This window comes from Rhinolophus ferrumequinum, chromosome 16 (genome assembly GCF_004115265.2).
Source record: "Rhinolophus ferrumequinum isolate MPI-CBG mRhiFer1 chromosome 16, mRhiFer1_v1.p, whole genome shotgun sequence".
NCBI classification, from domain to species: Eukaryota; Metazoa; Chordata; class Mammalia; order Chiroptera; family Rhinolophidae; genus Rhinolophus; species Rhinolophus ferrumequinum.
Window position 1 is genome coordinate 52,436,167 of NC_046299.1, and position 17,054 is coordinate 52,453,220.

At 46.8% G+C, this 17,054-nt stretch overlaps 1 protein-coding gene across 2 annotated transcripts in view; it reads left to right on the forward strand.

Moving 5' to 3' along the window:
* Nucleotides 1-2,028: 2,028 nt before the first annotated feature.
* LRMDA (leucine rich melanocyte differentiation associated) overlaps nucleotides 2,029-17,054 on the forward strand; it is a 1,022,392-nt gene continuing 1,007,366 nt past the window's right edge. Inside the window, exons 1-2 of one of the 2 annotated variants that reach the window (XM_033129765.1) lie at nucleotides 2,029-2,481; nucleotides 8,330-8,430. In XM_033129765.1, the coding sequence (XP_032985656.1) occupies nucleotides 2,452-2,481; nucleotides 8,330-8,430 (131 nt within the window). In that variant the 5' untranslated portion in view covers nucleotides 2,029-2,451. The remainder of the gene's footprint in view (nucleotides 2,482-8,329; nucleotides 8,431-17,054) is intronic. The other variant, XM_033129763.1, reaches the window with a different exon arrangement.

Sequence of the window (17,054 nt, forward strand, 5' to 3'; positions counted from 1 at the left end):
GCTTACATTTCAAACACTAAAGCCGACCTTAATATGAGCTATCCTAAACTTTATTTTTTGTGATTTCACCAATGATCACTCCCCTACCGTCAACTGGCCTTCCCGACGCATTCACCTAGTGGAGACAAGAGTAGGATGAGAGTCATTCTAGGCAAAACTAACAACTAAAAGCCAAGCAGAGGATGTGAGAAGTAGGAGAAGAGGCAGAAGTAAGGGTTGATGGGATTATAAAAGATCTTGAGGGACATACTAGAGATTTTGAACTCTATGAGTATGATTAGTCAATCAGAGGCCATTGAAAGATTTTAGGTAGGATCAAATAGGGCTTTTAGAATGATCACCCTGGGACTATGCATAGGAGGGAACAGTAGTGAGGGGGTCTGGGAAGGTGGAGAAGATGCCTGCCCACTTTGGTGTTATTGGCAGGGAGAGTCTGCAGAACAGTGTACTCAGAAGACAGCCATGTGTGGAGGCAGGGGCATGGATGACATGACCTCCAGCACCCTCCTCCTGGGAGGGGGGTTTCCAATTTCATCTTTGAATAGGTTTAAGTCTGTTTCCACATGTCCTCTCCTGCTGGTCAAAGCCTTTCTAGGAAGGCCAAGGTGAAAGGTGCTTGGGGAGGGCAGATTATCATGACAGTCAGAGACTAGGCCCACTTCCTCCTTTTTAGGCAGGAAAGGCAGACAAAAGTGGACAATGGACCAGAGAAGGTACATCCAGCAGAGAAGGAGGAAGGAGCGTGAGGAGCTGGTCGGTGGGGCAGTAGGCCTCAAAAGATTCCCTTTGATCCCCCTTATCTCTGGAGGGCAAGCTTTCTTTTTTGGCCTGCAAGACCTTTTGTTACAGCGTTTCCTGGAACTTCCCAAAGCAAACACAGCCAAATATTCTTACAGCTATGTTCTTATAGCTCCACTGTGCTGTGTCCGCTCCTCCCAGCAGAGAGAGGGGCAGACGGGTCAACCCTCAGAGGTCAACACCACTCATCCAAATGCTGACAATAAGGGCTCACATTACAATGTGTTGGCACCAGGCCTGAGACGACGATGAGCGCCACACAATGCTTAACCATGACCATAATTATCATTCTCAGCTTCACAACCAGGAGTTTCTAAGTGCTGTTTAGACACAAAGAACAATGAAAAGCCCTGTGGACACCCCCTGGACAGAGGTGGGGAGCTGCAATTACAAATAGGTCTACTGAGTTGAGGTACCTGCAATGCAGTGAGACCTGGAGTCTGGCAAGTCAGAACTCAGTTTTCCGTTCTCTATTTGAATGGTGCCTATACCCATTAGTATGAAGGGAGCTGGGTGGAGAGTCTGTAACTGGTTGGGCTGGCTCTTAGCTGCAATAGGGGATAGGTGATAACACGACCAAGAATTGGTATCTGGTAGTAGCTCTGTGCATCCTGAGAATGGGGTGTGAAGGCAAAAACAGGCATAGAGAAGATTTGGATCCTTTCCACTGAAGACAGGCATGAGCTTCCAGTTACCTGCCCGCTGGGCCGAATTTCATCCAGACAGGAGACAGGAATGGCCAGCCCTCACTTCCAGATGAGCGGAAGGTGTGTATGCGTGTGTGGGCTGACCTCATGGATGACTTTGAGCTTCACCAGTACCTTTTCTCTGAACAGGGAGAGAAAAAGAGAAGCCTGAAATTTGGGTAGATCATTCGATTCTCTTCCCGGGATTTATTACTGTCAACGGGAAGAGGTTGAACGGACACCTGGTGGGGTGGGGTGGTGGGGTGGTGGTGTGTGTGTGTGTGTTTACGCGCGCGTGCCACTCGCTGAGCCAGCATTTTATGGGGAAATTCAATTCCCGCCTCCTTCTCCAGAAATGGAAACCCCACCCCACCAGGTGTCCGTCCGTTCAACCTCTTCAGTTCCCCCTTCCCCTCAAAAGTTGGGGAGGGGAGTTCCGGGCAAGAGGCCCCTCCTCCCTGCAGTTGAAGACAGTTATGTAATCCGGATTGTGAAATATTGGAAAGGAATGGCTCTTTAACCCCTCCTTCGCTAACGCTCAGACGGGACGCGTCTGATGGGAAAGCTCCTTTATCCCCAATCTGTCCCGACTACCACAGTAGAGCTCTGGCCTGGGGTTTTAGGGGACGCTATTCTTATTTCCCTGACCGCCTCCTGCGCGAGAGGTCCCGGGAGGCCCGGGAAGCCCGGGGAAACCTAGCGATCAGGCCCTCCCGGCGGGGCGCTGCGGGCCACCTGTTGCGGCGCGCGGTGGCGTTGACGAGGCTCACCTGCGCGAGGGCCCAACCTGGACCGGGCGGCCCGCGCACAGCTGAGCGGAGGTCCGGGCTCCAGCCCGCGCCTCGGGCTTCCGCCGCGTCAGCTGACCTCCGAGTGCGGAACTAAAGCTCCGGACCCGCGCTGCTTGGCGCCGTCACGTTCCCTGGTCTGTGCTCTGCACTCGGAGCCCAGCGTCCGCCCCTTCGCCATGGCCGGGCTCGCGGTCAGTGGAACTCAAGTAAGTCCTCCAGGCCAGCCCCGCCCCGCTGGGGCACAGTCGGCCTGGGGAGGGAGGGCGGCGGCGAGGGCCGCCCCGCCCCGCGGTGAAACCGGGCTCCCGGCTCCACCTCAGGCCAGCAGGTGGGGAGTCCGGCCGGTGCACTGGCCTGCCTCGTTAGGGGAGAACAGAGCCGTTTGGGGCCTGGCACACCCCTTAGCCGTGGGGGGAGGGAAAGGGCGCCCTGGATCCCTCCATCTCCCTCTGCTCCTGGTGTCACTGGCCCGGGCCAGCGGCGTGGACTTCATCAGGCAGAGTGGTCAGTGCCCAAAGCCCACTGCACTTTTCCGGCCCCACAAAAAAAGTTTTAGGTTCTTTCATAATCAGAAGAAACGAACTCTAGTCATAAAAAACGTTTTAATATCTTCGTCTTTATACCAGTGTAGGAGTAAAATACAGGTATACCTTTTTTTTTTTGCGTTTTGCTTTATTGAGCTTCACAGATGTTGCGTATTTTAGTAATGGAAGGCAAGACCCTTCACCAGCAAAAAGATTTTGACTGGCTTTATTGCAATACTTGCTTTATTGTGGTGGTCTGGAATCGAATTTGCTGTATCTCCTAGGTGTGCCTGTCTTTCCTAAGGGAGGAAGGAGCCCAGGAAGGCAAAAGTGCCTGGGTCCCACCAAAGATAGTGAAATCATGCTGCGTCCCAGCAGGCTCTAGGTTGAGGGACTCCACTGCAGACAGGCTCTGGCTGCTAACCATAGACCCCTTATCCAGAGCAGGTAGAGGCTGTAGCGCTCCAGTTATATTTCAGCACCTGATGTCTTGAACAGTTGTCTGTGGGAAATGTCAACACTCCAGTTTCAACCCTGCGTGATAGACGTCAGCTTCCCTTGCTTTCAGCCTTGTAGAGAAGCCTGTGTGTTTCTAGTCGTTGCTGGAGGGATGGACTCAACCACTCTGGGACCGGGTGCCTTTTACCTGCTGGAAGAGCCAGGTTTCTCTTTTAACCTCTGATGAAGCCAGCCCTCCTACTTCCCGCCCTTCCTTGCACACCCTAGAGAACTAGTTCTAAGGTTTTGAAGCTCTCCCCTTGCATTGCCTAAGGCAGGTGGTGTCAGGCACAATTAGATTTTGAAATTACTTTAGGCTAAAAGGAATGTTCTCCCCTTCTCAGGGTTCAGAAGTGAGCAGGCCAGGGAGGTACCAGCCTGGGGGAGAGATTAAAAATGATGGGTCTTATTTAGCTGGCAGGGAAAAGGGGCTCCTGGGAGTTAACATGGCTGGCTGCCTGGAGAGAAAGGCTGGAGGACAGGGCCTCTGCCCCAGAAGGGTCTCCTTTCCCTCAGATCCTAGGTCTCTGCATTTCAGAGCCAGCATTCTCTGGGTGCAGCTTCTTTCAGCTTCATGGAGGACTTGACATGGGACTGAGAACTTTCCTGTGCCTCCATTTCTCAACCCTGACTTCCCAAACTCGATTTTCCCTACACCTCCTGCTTTTATCCCACCCCACACAGCCCAAGGGCAGTCAGTGACCTGTGGGTGAGGCATTTTTGAACCCTTGGGGACTGTTTTAAACAGATGGAGCTGCCAGGGGGAGGAGTTGAGAAGGCAGGCTGAGAAAAATGTCTCTGGGGCTGTTAGTGCCTCATGTCCTAAAACCTCCTAAAGACCCTAAGCCTGAGTGGCAGCCCTGGGATTAGGGTCTTTCTAGCTTTCTGTGCCTTGCAATTTCTAATGACGTTCACCGTAAGATGTAGCACCTTGAATGTGTCACGTGGTACTTCCCAAATTTTAGTAGATCCTTAAGGGGTAAGGGGTGGGGGAACTTCCCATGAGCCCATAGTGTTAATATTGTTTTTCTCACAACATTGCTGGAATATGCAAACATAAAACCATATATATCTTTTTCTAAGCTCATATTTAGAGACCTAAAAACCCCAAATAAAGGGATAATTTAAGTATAGAGAATAAAAAACCGCCACCACCCCAATAAAGTTAAAATGATTTAATGAGATGGATTATGACGTTTTGCTGAAACACTGCTTTGACCCCACTGTTGACTGACGGCCGTTGCCCTGCTTTTTAGGTGTTCCACGGGCTGATAACACCAAATGCTTGGGGATGTTATAGTTCTCCCTCCACTTTTCTCTGTAAAGTCTTTCATTCAACATGGATCTGACTTCATTTGGCCTTCTCTTGGCTCGAATGCATCATTTATATTCAGCATAAAGTTCTCAATCTTCTTTTTCCATTAGCTTGTGACAATTAAAATAGTGGCATCAATGCGGTTGTAGACACAAATGCAAACTTGGAATTTGGGCACTGAAATTTTGTGCCCAAGAGACATCAGAATAACACATCCTTTTCACAGTGATATTGGTCTGATTCAATAATTGTTTCCCAAGTGGCCACTAGGTGCTGAGGACAGTGCTGTGTCCTTCAAAGTTATCTTATCTCATTCCTGTAATATAAGTAAAGTGAGGATAATATACTCGTGTGACTCATGGGGCTGTTTCGTGAGGATCGAACAGATAACAGGAGATAGGCATTTAATATTTGTTAGTCATATTATTCTTAACGCCTTTGGAGGTGGTTAGTGTCTGACGAGTTCACATATGAGGAAACAGACTCCACAAGATTGTGGCCCATCCAAGGTGATACAGCTAATAAGTAGCATCACAGGGACTTGAACTCGTGCCCAGGGCTGCTTCTACTCTGACAGAGCTTCCAATAATGCAAATTTAAAATCAAGAATCCCTCACGCCTGGCTGGGGGTAGGTATCATAAAATAATCTCTGTCTTACTACTGACAAATGTACCATCCTCAAAAATGTCCTGGGAGCCTACATGTCTCAACTGCAAAGAGAAGCCCTCAGTGTTCTGCAGTTTGGTAATTTTCTGCAATCCCTTAGAGGGGCTGGGTGTAGGTATGTGTGGGGATCCCTCCAAGACATTCTTGTTTTTCTCTCTGGTGTTCCTTTTTTTAGGGGTCTGTAAGTTGATGTGTTTTAATTTCCCTGATAATGGTGTTACTTTCGGCTATCATTCCACACAGGGTGGAAGTCTTGGGGTACAGATGATACAAATAAGGTAGGCAAGTTAAAAGTACAAAACGTGGTTCCTCAGTTCAGTCTCAGTCAAGATAATTTACATGCAATAAGTTCTTATTTTGGATGTACTCTTTTGTGCCATTTAAGATGAATTTCTACATCCCTTTTCTTGTTCGCTGAAGAAGCTGACTATTTTTGTTCTGGCTTTTCTGGCCTTGTATCTCACATTAGGGGGTCATGTGCTTCAGGAAGCTTCCTGACATCCTGACAGGTAATGTCTTATGCTGAGGAGCACTTTTTAAACAAGTGTCTCTTCTTATGAGTGTTGGTTGAAGTGCGTGGCATTGGCTTCTTGCCACTTTAAAGCCTGTCCCAGCCAATGTGAACCCTTCAATGTGATTGGTTTAACTCACATCTCTAGAAAGCTTCCATTTTACCAAGAGGGTGGTCCAAGTATGCAGATGGCTTATCAAATTGATTTTCCTACTAAAATTTGAAGACTTGGTCTTTGTCTCTGTTCAATGGGAATATGTTTGCTTTATTTAGTTTTCTTGGGATGTTGTGATGTTAAGACTATGTAATAAAACAAGCTGATGAAAGTTTTGTCGGACATGTTTGCGAATGATCCGAATGCTTTGGGGTGATAACTCTCCTTAGTGTTGCTGTTTCCTCTAAAGGGGAATCCTACAAGAGAAATAGGGGAGCAAATATCCCTCTTTTCTCAGTGTCTGACAGTCTCCTGGGGCCTTCAACATGGTGTCATGAGATAGTTCTCAACCTTTCAGTTTGGAAGACTCAATTGGAAGCTAAAACATATGATAGATGTGCCATTGGCATTTGTTGATCAAGAAAATCCACATCCACATTCGGAGTTGTGGAACTCACAGCCCCAAAGTTGGAAGTCCTCATTCCTGGTGTAGGACTTGGTCTGGGCTCTATCACTGAGAAGCTATATTACACTGGACAGGCCTCTGGTGTCTTAGTTTCCTCGTATAAAACATGAAGGGTTTGGACAAACTAGGTCCCTGCTAGACTTAGTCCTTGGTGAGTCTATGAGGAAAGAGCTCAGTTTCTACATCTAAAGCTCAGCTTCTCTGCCATATATGTCATAGGGGTCTTGGATGATGATGGTACAAGACGGTGGTGCATGCCAGGGTAAAGGGATGGGTTTTGTGGTGAGCGCCATGGGTCGGGGGTGGTGGTCAATGTGAACTTATAATGCAGAACAAGCTGCAGGTTGAGTGGACATCCTGAGAGAAATGGAAGACCCTAGATTGAGCTTTATATCTGCAGTCTCTCCTTGGTGTCTGATTTCCATCTTGGCTTGGAAGCTGAACTTAATATAGTACATAAGGAGTTCTGAAGAAAGGTGAGTCCCATGTAGGAAGGTGGGGGCTTGCTAGATCGAACTTAGAGTCTTTTGTTTTTTAGCCTGTATCTCCCCCAGTCATAATTATTTTAGTGGAATCAGCTATTTTTCTGTCTCTTCTCTCCCCTTTGTCTGCATCAGGAATGAAGTTACGGAAGGACAGTGAATACAGGATATTGTATTATGAGCAGTTTGTCCCCATTGGATAGCAGAGGGTTGCGAGATGACTTGAAACATTGAGGGTGGAAGGATGAAGTGTGCTTTGTACTAGGTTGAGCCATATGAAAGTGCTGTTTTTGTAATTCTAAAATGATTGAATATTAGTAATTCACATGGTTCAACCCAATATCTGAGATGACTACCATGCTCTTGTTCCCCGTTAGTAATCATGACCCACTCATGATCTCCCACTCATTCCAAGACATCTTTGTACGCGTAGAAGACGGTGGATTTGTAGGGAGGAAGGATCCAGGCTGTAGCCAAGTGATGGGCCCGACTTACTACCTGGCAGTTCAGGGAAGGGTCCTTCAAGGAAGTATCATGTATTGTGATCCATTGGCCATCTTTGACCCACGAGTTTGTTTTGGGACGAGTTGTTAATCCTGCCCACAGGGTGCTCTCTGTAAAAATGGGTTAAAAACGGAGTGGTTGGAGCAGTGAGAAAGCCCTCTGGCCTTGTCCCAGTCAGAAGTTTTGGGATCAACTTTCAGTTCAGCCTCTTAAGATCTGGGCACACACTAGGTTAATAATAACAGGAGTAAAAGAATGGCTAAGGGAACAACTCTGCAAGCAGAGAGGTGCTGACTGCAAAAGGCTCCCCGGCGGAGGGAGACTTGGAAACTCTGGTCATTTGTTGTTGCCCTGTCACCTTTGAATTAGCTTTGTTCAGAGTCTGGCGGACATTTAATACACAGTGGTAACAGGACGGGATTGGCCGTTTGGGGAGGTTTTCTTGTCCAACTCTATTTGTTCAGCACCCTGCAGGTTGAACGCCGGTAAGTGCATCTGCTGTGTCTTTTATGAGATAATGTGAATAACAGGGTATTTGGATGGGGGGCAGTGGAGGGGAAGGAGAGCGAGAGCCAGAGGGGCAGCTGTTGGAAAGGCCCCTGAGCGAGAGATTGATTGCTGCGATTATATCACCGTGCTCTGACGTTGGGTTTCTTTTTGGACACATGAATCCGGCCAATTTTAGTCCAGTTTCCATTCTGCTGGGATTAGTCTCCATCGTGCTAAGTATACCAGGAAAGGGGAGCTGTTGGCAGAGTCCCTGAAGCCCCCAAAGCTGATTTGATCAGGAAAACAGCCACAAATGTGGCCTTTTTGTGTGTGTGGAGCGTGTGTTTAAAGTTGCGGAAGCAATCATCGGATCAATGACTCAGGGTTGTGAGCAGCTGGATGATTTCCTTTTGCCACATTGTTTCTGTTCTATTTAATTTCCAGGTGTCCTACATAGGCCAGGACTGCAGACAAATTCCAGAGCATCTCGGCAGGGACTGTGGCCATTTCGCAAAGAGGCTCGATCTGAGCTTTAACCTTCTGAGGTATGTAACCTTCGCAAGACACAGACCAGGCCTGGGAGGCTCAGTACCCCCTAGTAATGGCCGGAAGGGAAAAGCCGCACGTTCTAGCTCTGCATAGGGTGCCCGGATCTGAGACCTATGGACCCAAATCCAGAGGTCGGACTCTGCTTCGAATGATTCTTTGGTAGCACATCGTGCCACTGAAGAACCAGTAAGCATGAGCGTGCGTTCCTGGGAGAGTTTCACTTTGTTCTTTCCTTTCTCACTAAGACTCATGCAGACAAGTTAGAATACTGTTGGGGAAGGAATGAGATGAAATCAGCAAGAGTGTTTTGGAGACGTGTAAGAATGCTTTTCTGGATAACCCCATTGCCCAAAGATGTGCCAAATCATAGGTAGGGTGTGTGTTTGTATGTATTTTCTTTCTTTGCCTTTTTATGAATTGGAACCTTAAATATTTGTGGTGATGATGTCTCCCAGATGGTATTTCAAAGTAATTCAAACACTATTGGCATGGGATGGGTGGGAGGGAAACTTGAACAACTGTTCCAATCTTGGCAAAAGGTAAGTGTGATTTTCTATATTATTCCAGTGGAGGATGCAGACTGTTATTTCTTCCTGAAAGGTTATGAATTGTCACTGGTTCGGGGGCTTGGGGAAGGGAAGTTGGAAAGCAGGTATCAGTGAGATCAATGAGCAGGGGTCAGGGTGGTGGTTTTTCCTCCTAGCAAGCTGGTCCCATGCAGAGCTTTTCCCTTAAGAGCCCTCTTGACAGCTGAACAGAAACAGGGGTCTTGGCGTGAAAGGAGAGATGAGCCCAAATCCCACCCCAGGGCTCAGGCCCTTTCCTGCTTGCGTGCTTTGCAGTCTTTTTCTCTCTCAACTTCTGAAGCAGGACACTGGGAATTAAGAATTTGAGAGAAGATGGACAAAACTCAGGGCATTAAGGCACCAGTGGGTAGAGGGGAGTTTACATTTAAATTAAGCCAGCAGAGCTTCTTGGGTGCTCAAGTGGCACACGGCCAGTCTGAGATGCATTGTCTCCACGGAGGGGACATCCAGAGGCTTATGTAGAAAGAGAGTGGTTACTGTGTGTTCTCTTCCTCACTCCCAACGGGTTTGTATGCTTCTGGGGAGATGGGGAAACTGAAATGTTGCAGAGTGATACATAGTGATGAGAGGATGCCAAACAAACAAATGCTGGCTCCAAAGGAAGTAAGGATGGTTTTTGGTCCCAGTCCCAAAGGGAGGACTGAGTACACGGCCTGGGTGGGACCATGCCTTAGACACGTGTGCACTCCTTAAATAGCTTCCCAGCATGGACTCAGGCAAAGGGTGCCTTTGCCTGGGCATTGGAAGGAGTTCTTCCCCTGTGACTGGTTTCCAGGGGCTCAGGCTGCGGCCGCCGTGGTGGTGGGAGCCCGGATGTGGGTTTGAGGCAGCTGGGCCCCATAGGGGGGTGTGTCAGTGGGTACAGGTCATGGGACTGGGCTGTCAGGTCTGAGGAAACAGAGCTGTCTTTGTCACACTCAGGGCCCTGCCTTCCTTTGACAGAGAAGGGGCTGGACCCCGGGGGGTGGTATGTGTGGTGAGTGGAGTTGGTGGTGAGAAGGGGCGCTTGGCCCCGAGGGGCTGGATCTTTAAGGATTTATTAGAGGAAATGACGGCTCCTGGAGGCAGGAAAGTTTAGTGAGAGGAGGGCCAGTAAAGTGGACTCAGAGGGAGAGGAGTTTTTTATTTTTATCGTTTATATTTTCGTGTTTTTAGAGGAGAGAAACTTCCATAGGGTTGAGTTTGAGGAACGATCACATCTGGTCAGGAGCCTGTCTGTTGCTGCTGTGCTTAGTGTGTGATCTGCAAAGTGGGTTCTGGCTGGGTCGGGGCAGGGGTGAGCCATGGAGGGGTGAGGTCTAAGGTTCGGGAAGGGTTTCCACTAGGACTTGGTTAAACTGGAGGGCATTATAGACCAGAATGGAGAAAAGCAATCCTAACTTGATATGGTTATGTTTGGGATTGGATCATCTTTGGCCATCTTATTTACCTAATGGTGGCGAGGTGAGGGGAGGCTGTACTATTTTTCTTGGCTGTCAGAGGAAGATGGGAGCTTGTGGAGGCACTGGTCTCTCTTTGCCTTCAGCTGGTGCAAAATTAAAGACATTTTAGATTCTTCTTCTTAAAAAAAGTGGACAGGGGGAGAGAATAGGGAAAAGGGAAGAGAAAGAAGATCATAAAGTTACCTTCCAACTAAGTGGATATGTAACAGATGGCCCAAGCCCACCAGGCTACAGGAATCATCAAATCCAAATGAAATATTGTGAATTTCTGTTGCACATTCTGTTGAAAGTTTTCCCCCTGTTCCCCCTTACCGTTTCCATGGGATTTTGGGCGAGCATATGTTCTGGTCAGTTTGCTCTACACTCAGATTCATCACAGCCCCCTGCTCTAACCATCTCTCTGCTCTGTCTGCTGAGTTGCATTTATTCATTTTTTGAATAGTTAATACATGGCACAGACTTTAGAAGGAACAAATATGCAACAGTGAAAAAGTTTCCTTTGCACTTATGTCCTTTAGTCTCCCAGTTCTCCTCTGCCCTGCTGACTTCTGTTATTCACCATTTTTTGTATAGTCTGCAGAGATATTCCATGCATATATGAATGTGAATTTCTCAGGTGGCCAGGTTTGTATGACTTCTCGCCAAGATGTTAAAAGGGAGGCACCAGGCTTCATTCAACCGCTCTCATTAGGTACATCCTTCCCTGTTGTCTTACGATTAATTCATAGCCACGTGCCGTCATTATTAACCTCATTCATGAAAGTGATGGTTCTGCGGCTGCTCCCATGGCCACCTGTTCGTGCTGGAGGGCAGGGTGGTTATGGATTTATATGCTCTGAACTTGGGTTCTAAGTCACTATCTGAGTATATGTTTGTCTTCCCATTACACTTCAGTCTTCTCTCTGCATTAACTGAGACTTCCTCTCCTTCTGTTGGGTTGTGTAATACAAAACTGCTTACCTCTCCATGCAGAAGGTCGTGGAAATTCAGGCTGTGCTGTTTCTATGATTCTGTCTCAGGGAATGAAAGTCCCTGGAACCAGTGTGTGCCCTGTCAGGTTGGAAGTTGGAAAGGGAAGCAAGATAAGAGGTCTGAAAACATTTTTGCTCCTTTTAAAAGACTCAAATATTTTTCTCTTCTACCCTTTCAGCCCAGATCTCATTCTTCCTGAATGTGATTCCTAGGGGTGGGGTTCTGCCATCCCCCCTGAAATGGTGACAGAAGGTTCGGGGAGCTCATTAGGTAACAGCTGACAGGAGTAGGGTTGCCCTTTGAACTTGAATGTATTAATGATCATGAGTCCACTGTCTACATCTGCATGAGATTATACTGCAGATTTTATTTTTTGAAGATAATTTTTTCTTATAACGGCAGCAATCAATATAGAAATCTTGGAAAACTTGGAAAGGTATGAAGAAAACCCTTTTTCTCTCAAATTACTGATAATTTTATAACCCAGAAATCACCATTGTTAACATTTTATTGTCTTTGTCTTTCATAATGCCAAATATTAAAAAAAATGATGCACTTCCTTGCTTTGGAGGTATTTTTCCATCTCAAGAAATACTGCATTCAGTTTTAATCATTTCTTATTTCTTAGTGTTGGACACTTAGGTTGTTCCCAGATTTTTACTGTTGCAAATATCTCTGTTATAAATATCCTTGTAATACTGATTGATGGATATGTCTCTGATGAGTTGCTTGGGACATTTTCCCAGAGACAGAATTGTCAGAGGGCTTTGATATAGATGTCAGATTGTACCCAGGAGAGGTTATACCAATTTCTGCTACCAAGAATATTTGAATATCCATTGTCCTAAGCTTTTCCTTCAGCTCGTTTTTGAGGTTTTCGTATTTTACTTTCTGTTGGCTGATCAATAAAGAGATCCTATGCTTTAACCAGGGCTGGTTCCTTGATCTGCTCAAGGCAAGGAGCTTGTTAATGAGTTCTAGCTTTTGTGTTCCTCCTCCCCTGATTGGGAAAGGGCAGAGTTCTCCCTGGTGACCCCGTTCCTCTCCCTCAAGGGACCTGAGTGGTTTGAGTGGGTTGCCTGCTGAGCTTGTTGAACACTGAACACAAAGAGTGATAAATATACCCGTGTCAATCTGGCAACAAAATTGAGAGGGTTTAATTGATCTATGGCAACAGGAAGCTTACGTTTTAAAAATGATTTGCAGTTGCGTCTTACTTAGCATCACTCTGATAAATGCACTGGATGGGGGAATTGCTTAGGAGAACATTTGTTAGTGGGGAGCTTGTTCGTTGCTTCCTTGGCTTTGGCCAGGATGAAAGTGAAGAACTGGAGAGTTTGGGCAGCTCCAGTAAAGAGATGGTGGCTTTGTCCTCTCACCCAGGCAGTGAGGCAGACACGTGGTGCACCATCAAAGCTTCTAGGACAGACACACCAACATTTCTATGTCTGTTGTGAACTACTAGACAAAACTGGGCCTGTTAACTTGCTGCTCAGTTGGGAAAATGGACAGTGGGATTCAAAGGCTCCAAGGCTTTGTGGTTAGACCACTCTGGCTTGAATCCTGCTTCCGTCACTCCCCAATTGTTAAACTGGCCTTGAGCTAATTGGAGAAAGTTAAGTGTGTAACTGTGTACAGTGTCTAGCAAATTACCTGGAATACGTAATAGATCGTCAAGCATAACTATGGTTGGAGCTTAAGCACGGTGGTTGTGAGGCTAAAAGCCCAGGCTTGATCCTCCACAGGGGCCGTTTCTCTGGTTGTCATAGTGGAGTTCCTCACAGAATGTTAGAATTTCTTCTCCTTCAGCACATGGTACGTTTGCACATCTTTGCACCCTTTGGTGTGACCAATGGATAGACACGTTAAGAGTCAGTGTATAATTTGGCAAGAGCTGCTTCTGCCTGTTATGTACATTGGTTTTGGGTTCTGACCATAATGAGCAGAACCTCATGTTGATGCATGTAGGACATTGATCGTAAATGAGAAATAAATCTGTGTTATAAGACTTGAGGGTATTTGTTAATGCAGCGTAACCTAGCTCATACTAACCAATATAAATACCCTAGTTCTCCAACTGTCTCTGACATTTCATAGGCTAAACCCACTCATCTCATACATATCTGTCATCCCTCTAGGAGCATAACCTTTGCTCATATGATAGTAGGAATGGGTGAGAGAGAAAGTCCCCCCCACCCCACCCCGACTCTCAGAACAGCTCAAAGGACATGCTCTGTTGGCATTGGGTCTTTCTTCATCAAACCATTTCTTTGTAGTCAGGGGCCTTGTTTTCAAAACTCAAATGCAGTGGTTTTACTTGGGAGCATGCTGATTTGGAGTCGGGGTGGCAGCAGAGCTCATGTCACTAAGTACTGAGAGGAAGAGACAATGGTAGGAAACATAGGCTTTAGAAAGGTAAACTGTTAGTGAATTTTCAAAATAGTTCCAGGGCATTGATAAATTCCAAGGAGGGAAGGGTCTATGTATGTTGGAAACCACATTGTCTCCAAGCTGGGCAGTGCTGTGAAAAGCATCTTGTGTTTTTGTTCCAAGAATATTATTGGCAATTCTAGTGTTCCCAGCTATTAACACAGGACATACCATCAAAACATGATGCATAAAATGACTTGGAAGGTAATAGTTCATGTCTTCGTAGCAAGACTTTGATTTCTTGTACTTGCAACACTTTCTGGAGTGACCTCCATGAATGTGGAACCACTAAAAACAGTTGGAGGGAGGGAAGATCACTCAGGGAGCAGGCATCAGCCACTTTGAGTGAGGTTTACATGGCAACCTCCCCCCCACCCCTCCACCCCCACCCCCAAGTGGTCTACTTTCCTGGATTTCCACCTTTTGGCCTGAGAAAAGGGAGGTATTGAACCACTGTGGGTAAGACCGGCCGGGAAGTGGTGAGTGATTAGAGGGAGTTGTGTAAGGTGCCGTAGTAGTGAGGTTCAGCCTTCTCATAGATGACGATCCCGATAACTTGCAGTGTGATTTAGAAAGTACTTTCACAAACGTGGTCTCCGTATTTCGCACAGTGTTTGCCACCAGGGTAAGGAATTCCTAGACTTTTTAGTAATGCCTTCTATTTCGCTTTTCACCTGTTTTACTTCCCCAGAATCTTGGGCCTCACTGTTTCACCTTCTCTCTCTGCCTTGTTCTCTATCCTGAGGCCATGGTTGAGCCTGTGGGTGAGGCTGCCGTCTGTGGTATCAGGGTGGCTGCTGGAAGTGCTGGTGATTTGGGGGGCGGAGGGGAGAGACTGGTGGCCTTAACCCTTTCAGACTTCCTATTCACCTGCCGTGCAGGTTCTTAACCACGAAGTCCTGTTGCAGGGAGGGGAGTAGGGGCTCTACTAGCATTTAGTGGGTGAGGCCAGGGATGCTGAATGTCTTGCAGGGCATAGGACAACCTTGGACAGAAAAGAATTCTCCCTCCCCCATGCCAACTGCACTCTGTTGAGGAAGACCTCTGAGACCGTCAAATAGTTTGCAGAGTAGTTCTCTTGTTGAGCTTCAAGATACAGGAGCCTTGCAAATAAGTACCTAGCGGTGACCGGCTCTACTCTCCAGTGGAGTCCAGGGGCAAATGATCAAACAAGTGACATTGGTCACGTTTGTCTTAGTAATAAATAACCAGTATTATGGAACAATTATTATGTGCCAAGGCTGGGCAGAACACGTAACATGTGTTATTTCATTTAGTCTTCCCAACAACATTCTCACAATGGGTCTATTAGCCATGTTTTACAGATGAAGCAACCAAGGCCCAAACGGGAAGAAATTTGCCCCCGACTACTCCATGGTTAAATGGGATTAAATGGCCCCAGTGGTCTGACTTTAGCTTTACTCTAAACTGCTTCTCAAAGTAGAAATCATTGCTTTCTTTGTGCGAGAAGACGGGTGGCCATTTCCAAGCCTGTATGTCTTTGGGGGCGTGGGGTTTTTTTCTTTTAAATCACGAGCAGCCTGTGGAAGTCCCAAGTAGCAGGATCGCGGTGGATCCTGCAGCCCCAAGTTGGAGGCCTTCGGGTTCTGTTGCATTTCCTCCTCTCTCCTGTTTTTCTAAAACCTTCCTGATTTGGAAAGTTTGGGTTGGCAGGACCTGGTGAGACCTGGGCTGACTTGGAGGTGGGGTGTTCCCAGGGAACCCGTCCTCTGTCTCCCCTTGGGCTGTGAGGCATGGCTCAGATGAAGGTCACTGTCATGGCGAGAAATGGCTCAGCAATGCTGTGGCCAGACTGCTCCCTGTCCCAGCCTTGGGATGGGGAACCCTGGGGCAGATGACTGTACGCTTGAGTTTTGAGACTGGAAGGAAGCGAGGCGGGGGCTGTATGTGTCCCTCCGTGTGTTTGTACTTGCACGTGTACTCACTCACATGCACACACCCGCCATCTGAAAAGCCTCTTTCTTCCTGTCTCCTCAGGGACTGCAGAGTTGGTGATTTCAGCTGTTCCCTGCTCCTTTATGATGAAAGGGGAGCGATTATGCTTTTTGCTGGTGTCTGTGTTTAATTGCAGGGATATAATAAGTACAAATTCTCCCTGGCCGAGACTTGTCTTAATAAAAGGTCTCTTCTATCCCAGCTGCTTTCTTGTTCCCTCAGCATCCCCACCCCCATCACGGCCACAGCACAAGGTCACTTAGGGTTTTAAATGAGGGAGAGACACATACGCACATGTTCACGTTTCATTTAGAGTTTATATTAAAAAAAGACACCTCCTTCTCCAGACCCATCATTATGGTGATCAGCTACGTGCCCCCCACCTTTGCACCACCTCCCCTTAGTTCCTCTCTGAGTTTATACAGAACCCAATTTTTTAGTCTTCTGGGTGTCTGCTTTTTCTCTGGTTCTAAAGAAATAAGAGACGGGTAGAGCAGGGAAGACCAACAAAAGAGGTTAAAAAAAAAAACACCCCAAACCATTCTTGAGATAAAGCAAGACTTATTAAAAACAATTGAAGGGGGAGGCAGCAGAAGGGGGTACTAACCCCCACACGAGTGCGTTTTCTACAGCTGGAGAAGTGGTTTAAGAAAATGCACCATTGTTAAAACTTTTTTTTCCTTGATGGATTTATTTTTAAGGTAGAGAAATATTTTCCCCATAATTGGGTAACTCTTAATAGTAGCAATTGCATATTTATCAGTGTGAGGGGCTGTTATTAATGTAACTGTCAGGCCCAAACACATTTCTGCATTAAATCCATTTAGTATGTGCATTATTCGGGCTGGAATGTCACCGGGACATCAAAGCCCCGTAGGCATGGAGAGCTCAGTGCCCTGCTGCGGCTGGCGAACAGGCCCTTGATCAATAAATGTAACATGTTAATGCAGAGCAAATAGAATAAAAGATTTCTTTGACAAGACATGAAAAATCACCTTGTGGCAGCTGGCATGTGATGCCGTTTCTGGAGAGACACTAGCAAAGTTGATCTGACAAGTAAAGAGGAGAGATGATGGTTGTAAGGTGCTTTTGTTTCAAACTTCTTTCTTGACCTGTCAGGTTTTGAAGGCGCCTCAATGGCTCTTTTTTGTCGTGTGAAAATTGTAGTCTTAGGTAGTTATGAAGCAGTTATCTCTTCTCAAATTGTGAATGCTGCTGTTTAATTGATTCACT